The sequence below is a fragment of the Xyrauchen texanus genome, chromosome 49 (assembly GCF_025860055.1).
Source record: "Xyrauchen texanus isolate HMW12.3.18 chromosome 49, RBS_HiC_50CHRs, whole genome shotgun sequence".
NCBI lineage: Eukaryota > Metazoa > Chordata > Actinopteri > Cypriniformes > Catostomidae > Xyrauchen > Xyrauchen texanus.
In genome coordinates, this window is record NC_068324.1 from 17,005,554 (window position 1) to 17,019,927 (window position 14,374).

The following is a 14,374-nucleotide window of genomic DNA, read 5'->3' on the forward strand; positions in this document are numbered from 1 at the left end:
ACAATTGTACAGAGATGATTTCACCTCTGAAGTACTAAATTGTGCCAAAAAAATTACTAAAACAGCAATTGCGTGTGGGGTGGCCAATTGGGTGGCCAGGCTTCGGTCCATGGTGGCCACAGCCAACCCTGGCCACCTCCTAGCTCCGCCACTGTCAGCCCTTATATAGGCATATAAACGGTCAAATGTCAAGCAACAGCGAATCGTCATTCAGATCCATAAAAAAAATCCACGGGCATGGAGAAGCAGCCCAGCTTGGCTGGTTCCAAAAAAGTATTGAATGTTTTGAGGAATTCAGTCACCCCTCCCGTGAAAGTATATATTTGAGAGCGCGCGCACAGGAGCGAGCGCGCAACTCCAGCTCTGCCTTCAGTTCGGTTCAGTTCAGACGCTCAAACGCTCCCGACATTTCTAATCACATTGATTTCTATTTAGAAATTTAGAGCAGCCGAAAAAAGCTTAAGTAGCCATGGATGCCATTAAGAAGAAGATGCAGATGCTCAAGCTCGACAAGGAGAACGCCTTGGATAGAGCTGAGCAGGCTGAGGGAGATAAAAAGGCAGCGGAAGACAGAAGCAAACAGGTCTGCAGTTTTTTTGAGGATTTTTAAAGAGTTAACCAGAAAGTGCACGCGCACGTCTCGTGCGCTGCATGATAAATGGATTTTTACTTCGCCTGAGTGGATTTTGTAACAGAAGTTGGGTCAAAATAAGGAGTGTACATGAGTGACACCAAAAGTCCCTTAATATAATTTGTAATAATAGTGTGTCCTTTAATGAGTTATCTCGTTATAAAAAAAAAATATTAACTCTCGTTGTAAATTCTCCGTTACTTTTATTTTCAGACATTCCATCGTCAAATGAAGCATGTGATGTGCATGCTAAATATAGGGCTATATATATATATTTTTTTTAAATTATATTTTGTATAAGTAACCATTTATTTGCTATACACGATATTCATTCATTAAAACGTATTTAATGACTGTTTATTTAATAATATATGTAATTTAACGTAGAAGAGGTTCATGTTTTAAAAGCATTTGTAATAGAGGTTCACCTCATGTGTTATGAAAACTGTCATTTATGCATGTGTAGTTAGAGGACGAACTAATTCAGTTGGAAAAGAAGTTGCGCGTAAGCGAGGACGAGCGCGACAAAGTGTTTGAGGACTACCAAGGTGTAGAAGAAAAGCTTCTGACCGCCGAGGAGGTCGCCACCAAGGTATTTTTCTGTCTGAATCTCGCTAACTTACTTTCTTTTCTCTGTCTGTTTCTCTGTCGGTCTTTTGCCTGCGCGCTCCTATGCGCGCTCACCACGCACGCACGCTCTCTGCTTCCCGCACTTCACTGCTGTCAATCAATCAATTAAACACGCTCAGCTTGAGGATGACCTTGTAGCACTGCAGAAGAAACTGAAGGCAACTGAGGATGAGCTGGACAAATATTCTGAGGCTCTTAAAGATGCCCAGGAGAAACTGGATCTGGCTGAGAAGAAAGCCGCAGATGTGAGTATGGAGCATCACTGCATCCACGCATCTTCTCTCTGACACTTTTGGCATGCCACTTAATACAATGGTCGATTTATGTAGCCTACAGTATATTATTTATATGTCATTTATATAGGAGTCTGTTGTCATACAAGAATGTAATTGAGGTTATTGCAGACCCATAGGAAATTGTATTGCTGATGTTTCTCTTAGTTCGGGACACTAATGTAGTGCTCAATTATGTTTCAGTTAAGTTTCAACTTTGTCTCAGAAGTTACTCCTAAAATAGCACAAATAAAAAATAGATGCAAATGAGACAATTTGGTTTTGGAAGAATTTTATGAGAATTCTTCATTCACATTGAATCCTCTTGGCAATACCATGGATATATTTTCTTTAGAGAAAAATGTGAAATGTTGGAAACAAATGTCCATTTGTTCACATTTTAATCACATTGCTGAGAGAAAAAAAAAACAAGTGTGATATTAAATAGATCTTCCGTGTTGGGTGTAAAGTAATTTATTACTGTAATCTAATTACTTTATAGTAATTACTTTAAGAGTCTACTGTAATACATTACATTTGTAATTCTTACATTCTTTTAAGTACATTACTTGGGTTGCAGATATTTTAAAATAATTTAATTTATGTAGAATGCACTTAAAATGTACATTATTTGAATATGCACGTCTGTTGGCATTATAAAAAACATTGTTTTGAATTTGATAAGTGGAAAAAAAACTTCTGTTACAAGTGTTTTAAAAAGTATTAGTAGTGTAAGTAACATTGTAATATAACATAATATCATGCTTGATGTTATGCCATAAGGCTCGTGCACTGTATCTGTGACATCGCTTACTGTAAGATCACGAAAACATCAAGGGCAAAGTTAGCGTAAAGAACTATGAAAGGTCTATAAACACAATCTACATGCCCCTGACCAAACATGGATTATTTGCATGGGTATGCAAGCATAAAAACATGACTTAAATTCCAAGACAGAGAGAGAGAGAGAGAGAGAGAGAGAGAGAGAGAGAGAGAGAGAGACAGAGCAGGCAGGATGTTATATTTAGCCTAGAGCTTTATATGGTAAAGACGCTGCTCAACTTCTTGGGCTCTGCCCTTGAGTAGCCTTTGAGAAAAGCTGAACTTCTTTAGCTCTTTTCTTTATATGGGCCTGTTTTTATTCATTTAGATTGAAAACTGACCTGTTTTCTGTTTAAGGCATTATTAGATAAACCAACATTTTGGAAAAGGTTAATCGTTCAAACTGTGCTATTCATTTTCTTTGTTTTTTTTGTTTTTTTTTCAATAAAATCGATGCTTAAGGATTCACTTAAGGATTTTCATTTAAGTTAATATACTTATATAGTAATATAAGGATGAAAGATAAATAATTTAATAGACAAGGCCAATTGAATGTATTTTCTTAAATGGGACCCACTAGTGGGCCTCAGAAAACTTCCTAGGGGACTCAAGATGACTCAAAATCAAGCTATTTAAAAGAAATTAATTAGCTATAACATAAATAATATAACTTGCAATAATAAATCTATCTAATGCACACACACACATACGCATATCAAATTTATAATTATAATTCAACAACTGCCTTCAACAACTGTTCCTTTTAAAGAGCATGTGGTTCTTAAAGGGATAGTTCACCAAACAAATTATATTTCACTCATTTACTCACCTTCATGTCACCCCAGACGTGTATGACTTTCTTTCTTCTGTTGAACACAAACAAAGATTTTTAGAACAATATTTCAGCTCTGTAGGTCCATACAGTGCAAGTGAATGGGGACCAAAACTTTGAAGTTCCAAAAAGGACATAAATGCAGCATAAAAGTAATCCATACTCTTGTGGTTAAATCTATATCTTCAGAAGCGATATGATAAGTGTGGTTAAGAAACCAGTTTCCCTTTCACATGCTATTCAATTTGTATTCTATGTGCATATCACCACCTACTGGGCAGGGTTGATAATTTATATATATAAATATATAAAAGGACTTAAATATTGCTGTGTTTCTTATCCACACCTATCATATTGCTTCTGAAGACATGGATTTAACCACAGGAGTCCTATGAATTACTTTTATGTTTCTTTTATGTGCTTTTTTGAGCTTTTATGAGCAAAATGTTGGTACTAATTTACTTGCATTGTGAGGACCTAAAGAGCTGAGATATTCATCTAACAATCTGTGTTTGTGTTGTGCAAAAGAAAGAAAGTCATACACGTCTAGGATTTCATGAGGGTAAGTAGATGATGAAAGAATTTTCATTGTTGGGTGAACTTGTAGGTCTGTTCCGATAAAGGTAATATTTGTTTATAATAATAATAATAATAATAATAAACAACAACCACCATAGAGTTTTTAAAACTGTATAATAAAACATTTAAAAAAGATAATATTAAAATGATCTAACACTGTTTGTAGGTCTGTTCCGATATGGGTTGTAGAGAGCAGGGAAAAATCTTTAAACCTTCTGTAATCACAAAATTAATTGTCATAAATTTTTTTAATCCCTGACATTCCTAATTTCTGCCAATAAAGTTGGAAAACAAGCAGCTTTGTCATCATCATTACAGCAAAAGTACCAGAGATTGAGGACTTGTTGTAGACAATAAGGGGCCTTGGATTCAAAGAGGTTGAGAATCATTGGCATAAAAGATGGTCATGTGACCATTGTGCAAAACTTGATAGAAAGATATCGACACACTCGAGTTGTTTAAAGAAGGCCTACTTAATTGATTCGTTATCAGGTAATTAAAACGTTATTTGTGAGTAGCAAAATACAGAAAACGCCTTGATTCTCAGTTTTGTCCTGTACAAATAACAAAGCCTTTTACAGTGGTTATATCTGCGGTTTGGACGCCCCCTCGTGTACCATACGAAAACTGCAGGCCCTTTGGACGCAAGTTTCCAACAATAGATTTTAGAATAACTTAAAAGTTTAAAAGCGTATATTTTTAACCTTTACACAAACTATTTTATTAATTTTATTTTCAATAAAACAATTAACGTCTTACCATTTCAATTCGTTTAGATAACTTATAATGACGAAAACAGCACTGTTCAATGCTCTAATAATCCTCTAGAGGGCGTTACAGGATAACGCATGTTAGTGCACCAGTGCAACGCACCCCTTCCCCTGCCAGCCTTTCCGCATATAGCTCAGTTTCAGCATCAGCACCCCAGGCATCGTTTCAGTTAACCACCAGGCTATTCATTAACACGTTCAGGTGTGCCACAGGTGCAGGACGTAAACATGCCATACCTGATGGACCTACACATATAACCTACACAGTTTTAACTATGAGAATAATAATGATTTTGTCATAAAACGTACGTACATACACTATAATTCACCCCATCGTATCTAACATGAAAATATGGATACACTAATGAAACTGGGTAGACAGGAGCTGCTTTATGGTAATGACGTCGTTCGAGGCTCGCCTATGAAAACATGGTTACTTCCGGTGTGATCTGTTAACGTTACTCTGCGTCCTGCTACACAGATAGGGAGAGCGTCACTGCGTGCATCTGCAAGAAACGCACTGAAATACAAAGCTTTAAGTAGTTATTTAGAATAATAATGGCGGCTACATCGTTGGAGGCAGTGAAACGGAAAATAAAACTGTTGCAAGACCAAGCGGACGGGGCTGAAGAGAAAGCGGAGAAACTGCAGAAGGAGTTGGTGCAGGAGAGGAAATCCAGAGAAGCAGTAAGAACAATACAAAGTATCAAATGCATGTGTTTAAATGTAACTCCGCTTTGTTACGTAATGCGTTCTAACGGGAATGCGCTAATTTTAACTGTCGTATCTTTAGAGCGGATTTGGTGTATTTGGGGGCCGTTCAAACGCAGCGCAAGGAATATAACATGACGCAGGTGTCTCGAGACGCGTTTTAACCGTTGACGTTCATTTTAAAGTGACACTGCGTGGAAAAAACGCGACCCTTCTGTGCGAGACGCTGAGTTAAGAGCGAGGCGTTGAGTAATGGTCTAAGACGTCGTTTTAGCGCGTGTTTACGTTGAAAACAATGGAATAAACGGCGTAAAACGGGTGTGATGTGAACGGCCCCTTAATATAGCGTAATCTCGCTGCCGCCCTGCTGCGCGCTGTTTGCTAGCTTGTAAACGGATGGATTTATAATACATCTCGCTTTATAAATTAACTATATTACTTACATGAGAAGCTAATTAAAATGTTATTGTGTTGAAATGGACCATTAAAACTAGAAAGCCGTGTTGTTTTTACCCCAAACTTTGAGAATGCTGAGGGCATAAACACGAAACACTGTTTGCTGTCATAATGTAGAGCCGACTTACAATTCAGTTAGTTAAGCAAGTTTAACCGATGTGAATAGGTTCTTGTTTGATGAATATGACCATTTCCTCTGAAGTATTGCAAGCTAATAGTCTACAGCCGTTTACTTCCATTCCTGGAGCAAATTGTTCGTGTTCGCTATAATTGTAGTACTTTCATCGTGATGGACAAAATATTGCTGCCTCAGGCTGTGTGCGGACGTTATGAGGCATTTGAGAGCAGTTTGCCTTATATGGCAAGGCTGCTTTGTCACATGCAGTGGAACTCACCTTGCTCTAAACAAGCAGCATGCACAGTCACACTGCAGGAAATACTGACAGTCAATGTACGGCCTTGCTGATATTCCTTTAGTCTGCTGTTGAAGCATGGCATTAATAATTAGTCTCGGTTTTATCTATAGGGTTGAAACTGATGGGCGCTTGAAAGCAATATAGAAGTTCAGTGTTTGCTTTTGAGGTTATCTGTGTTGCTTTCTAGATTTTCATATCTCAGCTGACAGCATAAAATGCACCTTTTCCACTATGTAGTTCCCTTTAGTGGGAAGTCCTATCGCTGGGCTGGGTCTTGAGCAGGGGTAGTTTTTATGCATGCTTTGAAAACATCAATGGATCTTTTTGTTTTCATAGTGTTGCAAGACTATGCCTTAATACATTTAGAATAATGTAATGTTTTATATAGTCGTTTTTCAGTAGAACAGTGGTTTTTAACTGGTTTCATGTCATTACCCAGGTATCACGTTGGGCATAAAGTGGTGACCTTATACCGTATTAAAATAGTTTATCATACAGAATGTCAATATAAATATATTACAATGAAATAAAAAGGTCAAACTATATGCATGTCATATGGCTGAATAGGAAGTTCACAATTTTGTAAATGCGTAAACTGAAGAAGTGTGATTTAAACACATGGAACATGTGTTAGGCTGGTAGTATTGTATTAGAATCAGCAATTTTACCAAGTGACGGATGAATTTGCACTACAGTACCATAGAGTTTGATTGGACCTTTTTATGTCAAAAATAGATGGGAAGCATTTTTTCTGTGTTTTAAATGTTGATAAGCCTATATGTTTTTGCTGTTGTAATGATACACAATTATATGGTTACATTTAATTAATTGGTATTAGTATTGTTTTTTTTCCCTGCTCTCTACAACCCATATCGGAACAGAACTACAACCAGTGTCAGATCATTTTAATATTATCTTTTTTTAAATGTTTTATTATACAATTTTAAAAACTCTATGATGGTTGTTGTTTATTATAATTATAAACAAATATTACCTTTATCGAATCAGACCTACAACCTGTGTGACCAGTGTCATTTTTTGTTTAATATTATACAGTTTTAGAAACTCTTATATTATTTATTATTATTGTTATAAATATTGAGAGGAAATTGATTTTCATGGGCATTTTTTTTACCTTTTATATGGGAATATCGGAATAGACCTACAACCATTTGTCTGAAAGTGGTAATATTGTCTTTTTTTTTATATTGTAAATTTTTAGAAACTTTTTTTTAGCATTATATTAGTTTTATTATAAAACAATGTTAAGAGGAAATTGAATTTCTGGAGCATTTTTTACCTTTTATCTGTTAATATTTATCTTACACATAAAACACAGTGTTGTCTGTTTTAGCAAATAGGCCTCCTTCAAATGGATCAATTTATTGAAATGGTCAAAACCGTGTCTAAACTAGAGGTCGACTGATATCGAAGATGGTTTAAAAGGCAGATTAATCAGCCGTTAGTTTTTAACATAAATGTATTGAATGTTAAAAAACAAGTCTTTCCTTACAGTGACAGGCACAGACATAGATTCCACAATTGTCTAAAATTAATTCAATCCCAAATGCATTTTATTGTGCAACTAAAATTCAATTAATAACAAGGAAAAATATGATGTGGTGCATAACACAGGACATTTAAAGATGGACGAGCCGGTGAATACACGGCAAGTCTTATTTTTAAATGTTCAAATGCTCCCAGCTCACATAAATGCATAAGAGAAACTAAAATATACATTCTTAAAATCATATAAAAAGTTAAAAAAAATCTATTAGTGTTGATTTTTGCAGATAACTATCTGCGCTGATATGTCAGTAAAACCGATATCAATTAAACGCAGATATCGGTCGACTTCTAGTCTAAACCCAAAACTAGATGGGCTTAGACTAGAACATTCTGAAATGTATCAGTTGAAGATAGCAGATTAAAAAAAGAGAAATTCACTACATATTTACATAATTTTTTTTTAAATTGTTTTTACACAAATATTAAAGGAATGGTTCACCCAAAAAATACAATTCTGTCATTTACTCACCCTCATTTTCATGGGCATTCAACCATAAAAGTAATCTATACGACTCCTGTGGTTAAATCCATGTCTTCTGAAGTAATATTTTAGGCATGGGTGAGAAACAGATCAACATTTAAGTCCTTTTTTAAATATAAATCTCCAAATTTGACCAGCTCTGACCAGTAGGTGGTTCAATGTGAAATTAAATCTACACTTTCACTTCGAGGAAAAAAAAGGACTTTAATCTTTTTCTCACCCACACCTATCATATCACTTCAGAAGACATGGGTTTAACCACTGGAGTCGTATGGATTTCTTTTATGCTGCCTTTTTGTTTTTGGAGCTTTTAAAGTTCTGCTCACTATTCACTTGTATTGAATGGACATACAGAGCTGAAATATTCTTCTAAAAATCTTTGTTCTGCAGAAGAAAGTAAAACCCATCTTTCCATTTTTGGGTGAACTGTTCTTTTAAATATTTTTCCTGATCCTGGTTTGATTCTGACCCCGTTGATGACACTAAAATGGTTGAACCACTGCTGTAGAAGACCTTTTGAATTTAAGTTGTATTGAGGCACATAAAGCAGTATTCAGTTTCATTGCAGTTTGCAAAATTAGGCTTGAAATCAGCCAGCTTTCATTATTTGCTGGGTACCATAAACAGCCTGTAGTTCTCCACTGTATATATATATATATATATATATATGTATATATGTGGCCTTTGACTGTAATCAATGTAGGTCCATTGTGACTCCCTCCCACAGCCTATTAATGTTGTCCCAGCGGCTCTGTAATGATCTGAGGGCTTAGTCCTGTCTCTTCCATTTGCATTGCTGCCATTACGTGCTATATGGTGTGTGCTCATGCATGCACAGCAGATTAAATCGCTGTGGCTCAGTAGGTCTTAATGGAAGTTAGTGAGCATTGCATTGCCATTTAGAGACAAATTACAGTGTCATCAAAACATGCATTTGATGGTTACAAGTGCAAGCCGGACAAGTTCCAGTATTTAGGGCTATGTGTATATGTGTCACTGTCTTGTGTGCAATTGTCTGCTGATTTGTCTTTCACATTAACACTGACTGAGATATCTGTGCTCTTCAAGGCTGAGGGTGATGTAGCTTCCCTGAACAGACGTATCCAGCTGGTTGAGGAGGAGTTAGATCGTGCACAAGAGCGTCTGTCCACAGCCTTGCAGAAGCTGGAGGAGGCTGAGAAGTCTGCCGATGAGAGTGAGAGGTAAATAGTATATATTCTCTATATTCATAAAACGTAGTATAGTACAATCTATCTAAAGTACAGTATTAGCGGCCGCACAAAGAGTATAAGAGAATGTGTCTCAAGATGAGCTTTTGAAAGTTGACATACTTTTTAACCTGACACTGCATCTAACAAACATGGCACTCCTGCGGGAGACACTAAATTAACAGCTCAACTTTCATCTAGCGCATGTATACATAGAAAAATGGTGCTAAAACATGTTCAAATGTGAATGCCCCTTTAACGTAGCAGAATTTCTCAACTCATTTTGCTTTACGTCATTGATGTGATGGTCTTTATTTATTTTATATCCAGATCTATTAAATTACTCAAATACATTACTACAGTTTGCACAAAACAATTACTTGAATACACTTCTATGATGAACATGTTTTCAATTACGGAGTTCAAAGTCAATTTTATATTTCTTCTGGGTCTTAAAGTAAAAAAAATATAATGTGCTGTAACTGTCTGGAGAGTCAGTCTCATTACTGCTGAAATTCTTGAAAAAAAATATTGGCATGAGTAGTGCAAAATAATCTCTATTTCTTTGTAATAAACAAAAAGATTAAAAAAGGTTGCCCACCAAATCCAAAGTCAGTTGGTGTAACCAAAAATGTTTTATCATGCGACTAAAACATAAAATAAAGAGGACCCCTTTAGACCCTCAAGACTGTTTGTGAAGTTAAAATATATATATTTTGTCATGATGATCTGGGGTGCTTCAGCAAGGCTGGAATCGGGCAGATTCATCTTTGTGAAGGATGCATGAACCAAGCCACGTACAAGGTTATCCTGGAAGAAAACTTGCTTCCTTCTGCTCTGACACTGTACCTCAACTCTGAGGATTGGTTTGTCCAACAGTACAATGCTCCATGCCACACAGCCAGGTCAATCAAGGTGTGGATGGAGGACCAACCGATCAAGACCCTGTCATGGCCAGCCCCATCTCCAGACCTGAACCCCATAGAAAATCTCTGTAAAAATCTCTGTGATGGTCACAAGCCATCAAACAAAGCTGAGCTTCTAGAAGTTTTGTGCCAGGAGTGGCATAAAGTCACCCAACAGCAATGTGAAAGACTGGTAGAGAGCATGCCAAGACGTATGAAGGCTGTGACTGAAAATCAGGGTTTTTCCAGCAAATATTGATTTCTGAACTCTTCCTAAGTTAAAAAATTAGTATTGTGTTGTTCAAAAATGTGTATGAACTTATTTGCTTTGCATTATTTGAGGTCTGAAAACGATGCATCTTTTTTTGTTATTTTGACCAGTTGTCAATTTCTGCAAATAAATTGTAAATATTTTTATTTGGGAGAAATGTTATCAGTACATAGATAAACATAGAATAAAACATAAATGTTCATTTTACTCAAATGCATACCTATATTGAATTGAGGCCAAACAGTTCAATCTTCAATTCATCAAACCAGAGAATCTTGTTTCTCACAGTCTGAGTCTTAAGTGCTCTTTTGTGTCTTGCACTGTGGAGAGGTTTCTGTCTGGCCACTGGTGTTGCAGTGTTGGCTGTCCTTCTGCAAGTTTCTCCCATCTTCACACATGATCTCTGGAGTTCATGGAGAACCAGAGTGACAATCGGGTTCTTGGTCAACTCTCTTACCAAGGCCCTTATCCCCCGATTGCTCAGTTTGGTCAGGCAGCCAGCTGTAGGAAGAGTCCTGGTTGTGCAAACTTCTTCCATTTAAGCATTATGGAGGCCACTGTCCTCTTGGTAACCTTCAATGCAGCAGAATTCGTTTTTGTAGCCTTCCCCAGATCTGTGCCTTGCCACAATTTTGTCTCTTGAGCTCTGAAGACGGTTCCTTTGAATTTTCCACAGGTGGGCTCCAGTCAAAGTGTAGAAACATCTCAAAGGTGATCCAGAGAAATGGGATGCACCCAGAGGTGGGTAGAATAGACAAAAACTGTACTGAAGTGAAAGTAAAATTACTTAAAAAAAAGATAATAACTCAAGTAAAAGTATAAGTACTAACATAAATAATTACTTGAGGAAGAGTAAGAAAGTACTCAATTAAGAGTACTCGAGTAGTAGTAACTTGTTACTTTCACAAATGACATAATAGACATTAACTCCCTTATATTTCATTACATAATACACATTGAACATGTACAACAGAACTATTATTATTAATGGAAATGCTGTCATCATTCACCATCATGTTGTTCCAAATCTGTGTGATTTTTCTTTCTTCCATGCAACACAATAAGGAGATATTAGACAGAATGTTTGCCTGAGTCACTATTTACTTTCAGCAAATGTTTTATTTGTTTTTCATATTTTGAAAGTGAATGGTGACTGAGACTGTCAGTCTCTAACATTCTGTCTAACATATTTTGTGTTCCACATAATACAAAGCGTCACACTGGTTTGGACAAACATGAGGGTAGAGAAATTATAGCTGAGCTATCACTTTAAAGGTATAGTTTACACAAAAATGAAAATTCTCTCATCATTTACTCACCCTCATGCCATCCCAGATGTATATGACGTTCGTTCTTCTGCAGAACACAAATTAAGTTTTTCTTAAATAATATTTTAGCTCTGTAGGCCAAAATTTTGATGCTCCAAAAAACACAAAGGCAGCATAAAAGTAATCCATAAGACTCCAGTGGTTAAATCCATGTCTTCAGATGTGATATGATATTATTATATTTCATATTATTAATCTTGAAATATCAGCTTGTCTTTGTGTTAAATGAAGACATCGCATGAAGAAACGAAGTGTGTGTGTGTGTGTGTGTGTGTGTGTGTGTGTGTGTGTGTGTGTGTGTGTGTGTGTGTGTGTGTGTGTGTGTGTGTGTGTGTGTGTGTGTGTGTGTGTGTGTGTGTGTGTGTGTGTGTGTGTGTGTGTGTGTGTGTGTGTGTTTTCACTGTGCGGAGTGAAGAAATTGTTTCACTTTGAAGAGCTTGATGCTGCAGCAGTGATTGAGTGACAGTCTATGACAGCGTCTCAGCACCGACAGCTCTGTGAACTTCAGCGCTCGTAAAAGTCCCATTCAATTATCTCTCAATAAATTACACCTTAATTAAAATTAAACCCAGTAATGTAACAACAGTAACGCCATCCATTGTAAAGAAGTAAAAGTAAAAACATTTCATTAGAAATGTACTTGAGTGAGAGTAAAAAGTACCCACATTTAAACCTACTCAAAGTCCTTTTTCCCCAAAATGTTACTCAAGTAAATGTAACGAAGAAAATGTAGTGCGTTACCACCCACCTATGGATGCACCCGAGGTCAATTTCAAGTGTCGTCAGCAAAGGGTCTGAATACTTATGGCAATGTGATATTTCAGTTTATTCTATTTATTTTTTATAAATTTGCAGTTATCAAAAATCTGGTTTTTGCTTTGTCGTTATGGAGTGTAGATTGATGCAAATACATTTTTCTTTTTTTAAGCATTTTAGCATAAGGCTGCAACATAACAAAATAGGAGCAAATTAAGGGGTCTGAATACTTTCTAAAGTGTGTGTGTGTGTGTGTGTGTGTGTGTGTGTGTGTGTGTGTGTGTGTGTGTGTGTGTGTGTGTGTGTGTGTGTGTGTGTGTGTGTGTGTGTGTGTTCCTATATATATATTTTCAAATGTTTGGGACTAACACGGTGCCAAATATTGTATCAATATCAGCCATATGAAGTGATTCATTTACAACAAAATACAAGTTTAATTTTTAAGTTTCAAATTATGCCCAATTACCTGTATATTTTAGTTGCATGTTGTTTATTGCCGTTATTAAGGGATAAAGTTAAGCGCAAAGCCAAGCAGCTTTTAGAGTTTTGAATATAGAATTCATGTGCTTCTACAGGTGTGCGTAGATCAGTTTTTTACAGCAGCTACGAATATGGCTCAAGAGTTCGAACTAGCCGTTTCATAATATTCTACCGTTTTGAATCTTAACTCAGCACTCACTAATATGAAGCTGTGTTTGCACAGATATCACACTTGCAATATTAGTTTGTTACTTTTTGTCTGTATCCATCCAGTTTCAATTAAAAGGAAAATAACAAAATGAGATGAAGTACATTTTCATTTGTAAAGTATATAATTCACTGAATTATCCCTTCAATGTCCAGAAAAAATAACTGTACCGTGATATATACAGTCACCATAATGATAGATTAGTCATGCCGTGATCAAATATTTCCATACCGCCCACCTTTAGTATACAGTATATACATTTATGCTGTAGTACTGCATATTGTCCAGTCAAGTGTGGTGTTCTGCAGAACTGTAAGCTTGATTCACTAAAGCAGAACATGTCAGTTGAACTGGTGTTTCACACCCCATTCCTCCTCCCTCTCGCTGTAAATTTGGTTACTGTGTGCAGCCTTCGCAGTTGTGCTGTTATTGAAATGACAACATGCTGCCACTTCCTAGTCTACCTAGTCTGTACATCTGGTGCCATGCATAAAGACTGTTTGTGTGAGCATTAATGGAAGTGTAATTTGCTAATCACTAGGACTGCTAGCCTTCATGAGAGTTTCGTAAACATTCTAGATGTATTTAGTGGTGGTCACTAAGGCAAGCATCTCTAATGCTATTGATTATACAGTACTTGGTGTAACCTAAATTAAGTATCAAACTTTAGTGCTATAACTGTCACACACTGTTTGTGCTATGGAAATCAAACTGTGCAGCTTGAGGAGAGATGTCTTATTCATTTTCAAAGCTTGGCAGACAATAAAACTTGCAGCAAATATTTTTTTTATAGAGGCCATAATGACACTTGGGGTTGGCTCTTTTGACTTGAGCCAATTAGCAACCACCTAGCAATGCCATAGCAACCACCCTGAGCACCCTAGCAGTGTTAAAAAAAAACACACTGAACACCTTTGCAACTGTAATAGCAGCATCCTAGTCGCTGCAACACCTTTTGTAGCATTGGTGAGATAATGTTTGCAGAGCATTGACTTTTTACAAAAACTTTGGGGTTTTTTTCTCTCTTTTTTTTTGCCTTTAAAAGGTTG

At 36.5% G+C, this 14,374-nt stretch overlaps 1 protein-coding gene across 18 annotated transcripts in view; it reads left to right on the forward strand.

Annotated features, from left to right (window-relative positions):
• The first annotated feature begins 329 nt into the window (after positions 1 to 329).
• The window catches only part of LOC127640199 (tropomyosin alpha-1 chain-like), a 29,431-nt gene continuing 15,386 nt past the window's right edge, over positions 330 to 14,374 (forward strand). For 3 of the 18 annotated variants that reach the window (XM_052122644.1, XM_052122646.1, XM_052122645.1), the window contains exons 1-4: positions 330 to 583; positions 1,098 to 1,223; positions 1,381 to 1,506; positions 9,238 to 9,371. In XM_052122644.1, the coding sequence (XP_051978604.1) occupies positions 470 to 583; positions 1,098 to 1,223; positions 1,381 to 1,506; positions 9,238 to 9,371 (500 nt within the window). In that variant the 5' untranslated portion in view covers positions 330 to 469. Of the gene's footprint in view, positions 584 to 1,097; positions 1,224 to 1,380; positions 1,507 to 4,998; positions 5,224 to 9,237; positions 9,372 to 14,374 lie in introns of those variants that run through there. The other 15 variants (XM_052122650.1, XM_052122653.1, XM_052122651.1 and 12 more) reach the window with 8 other exon arrangements.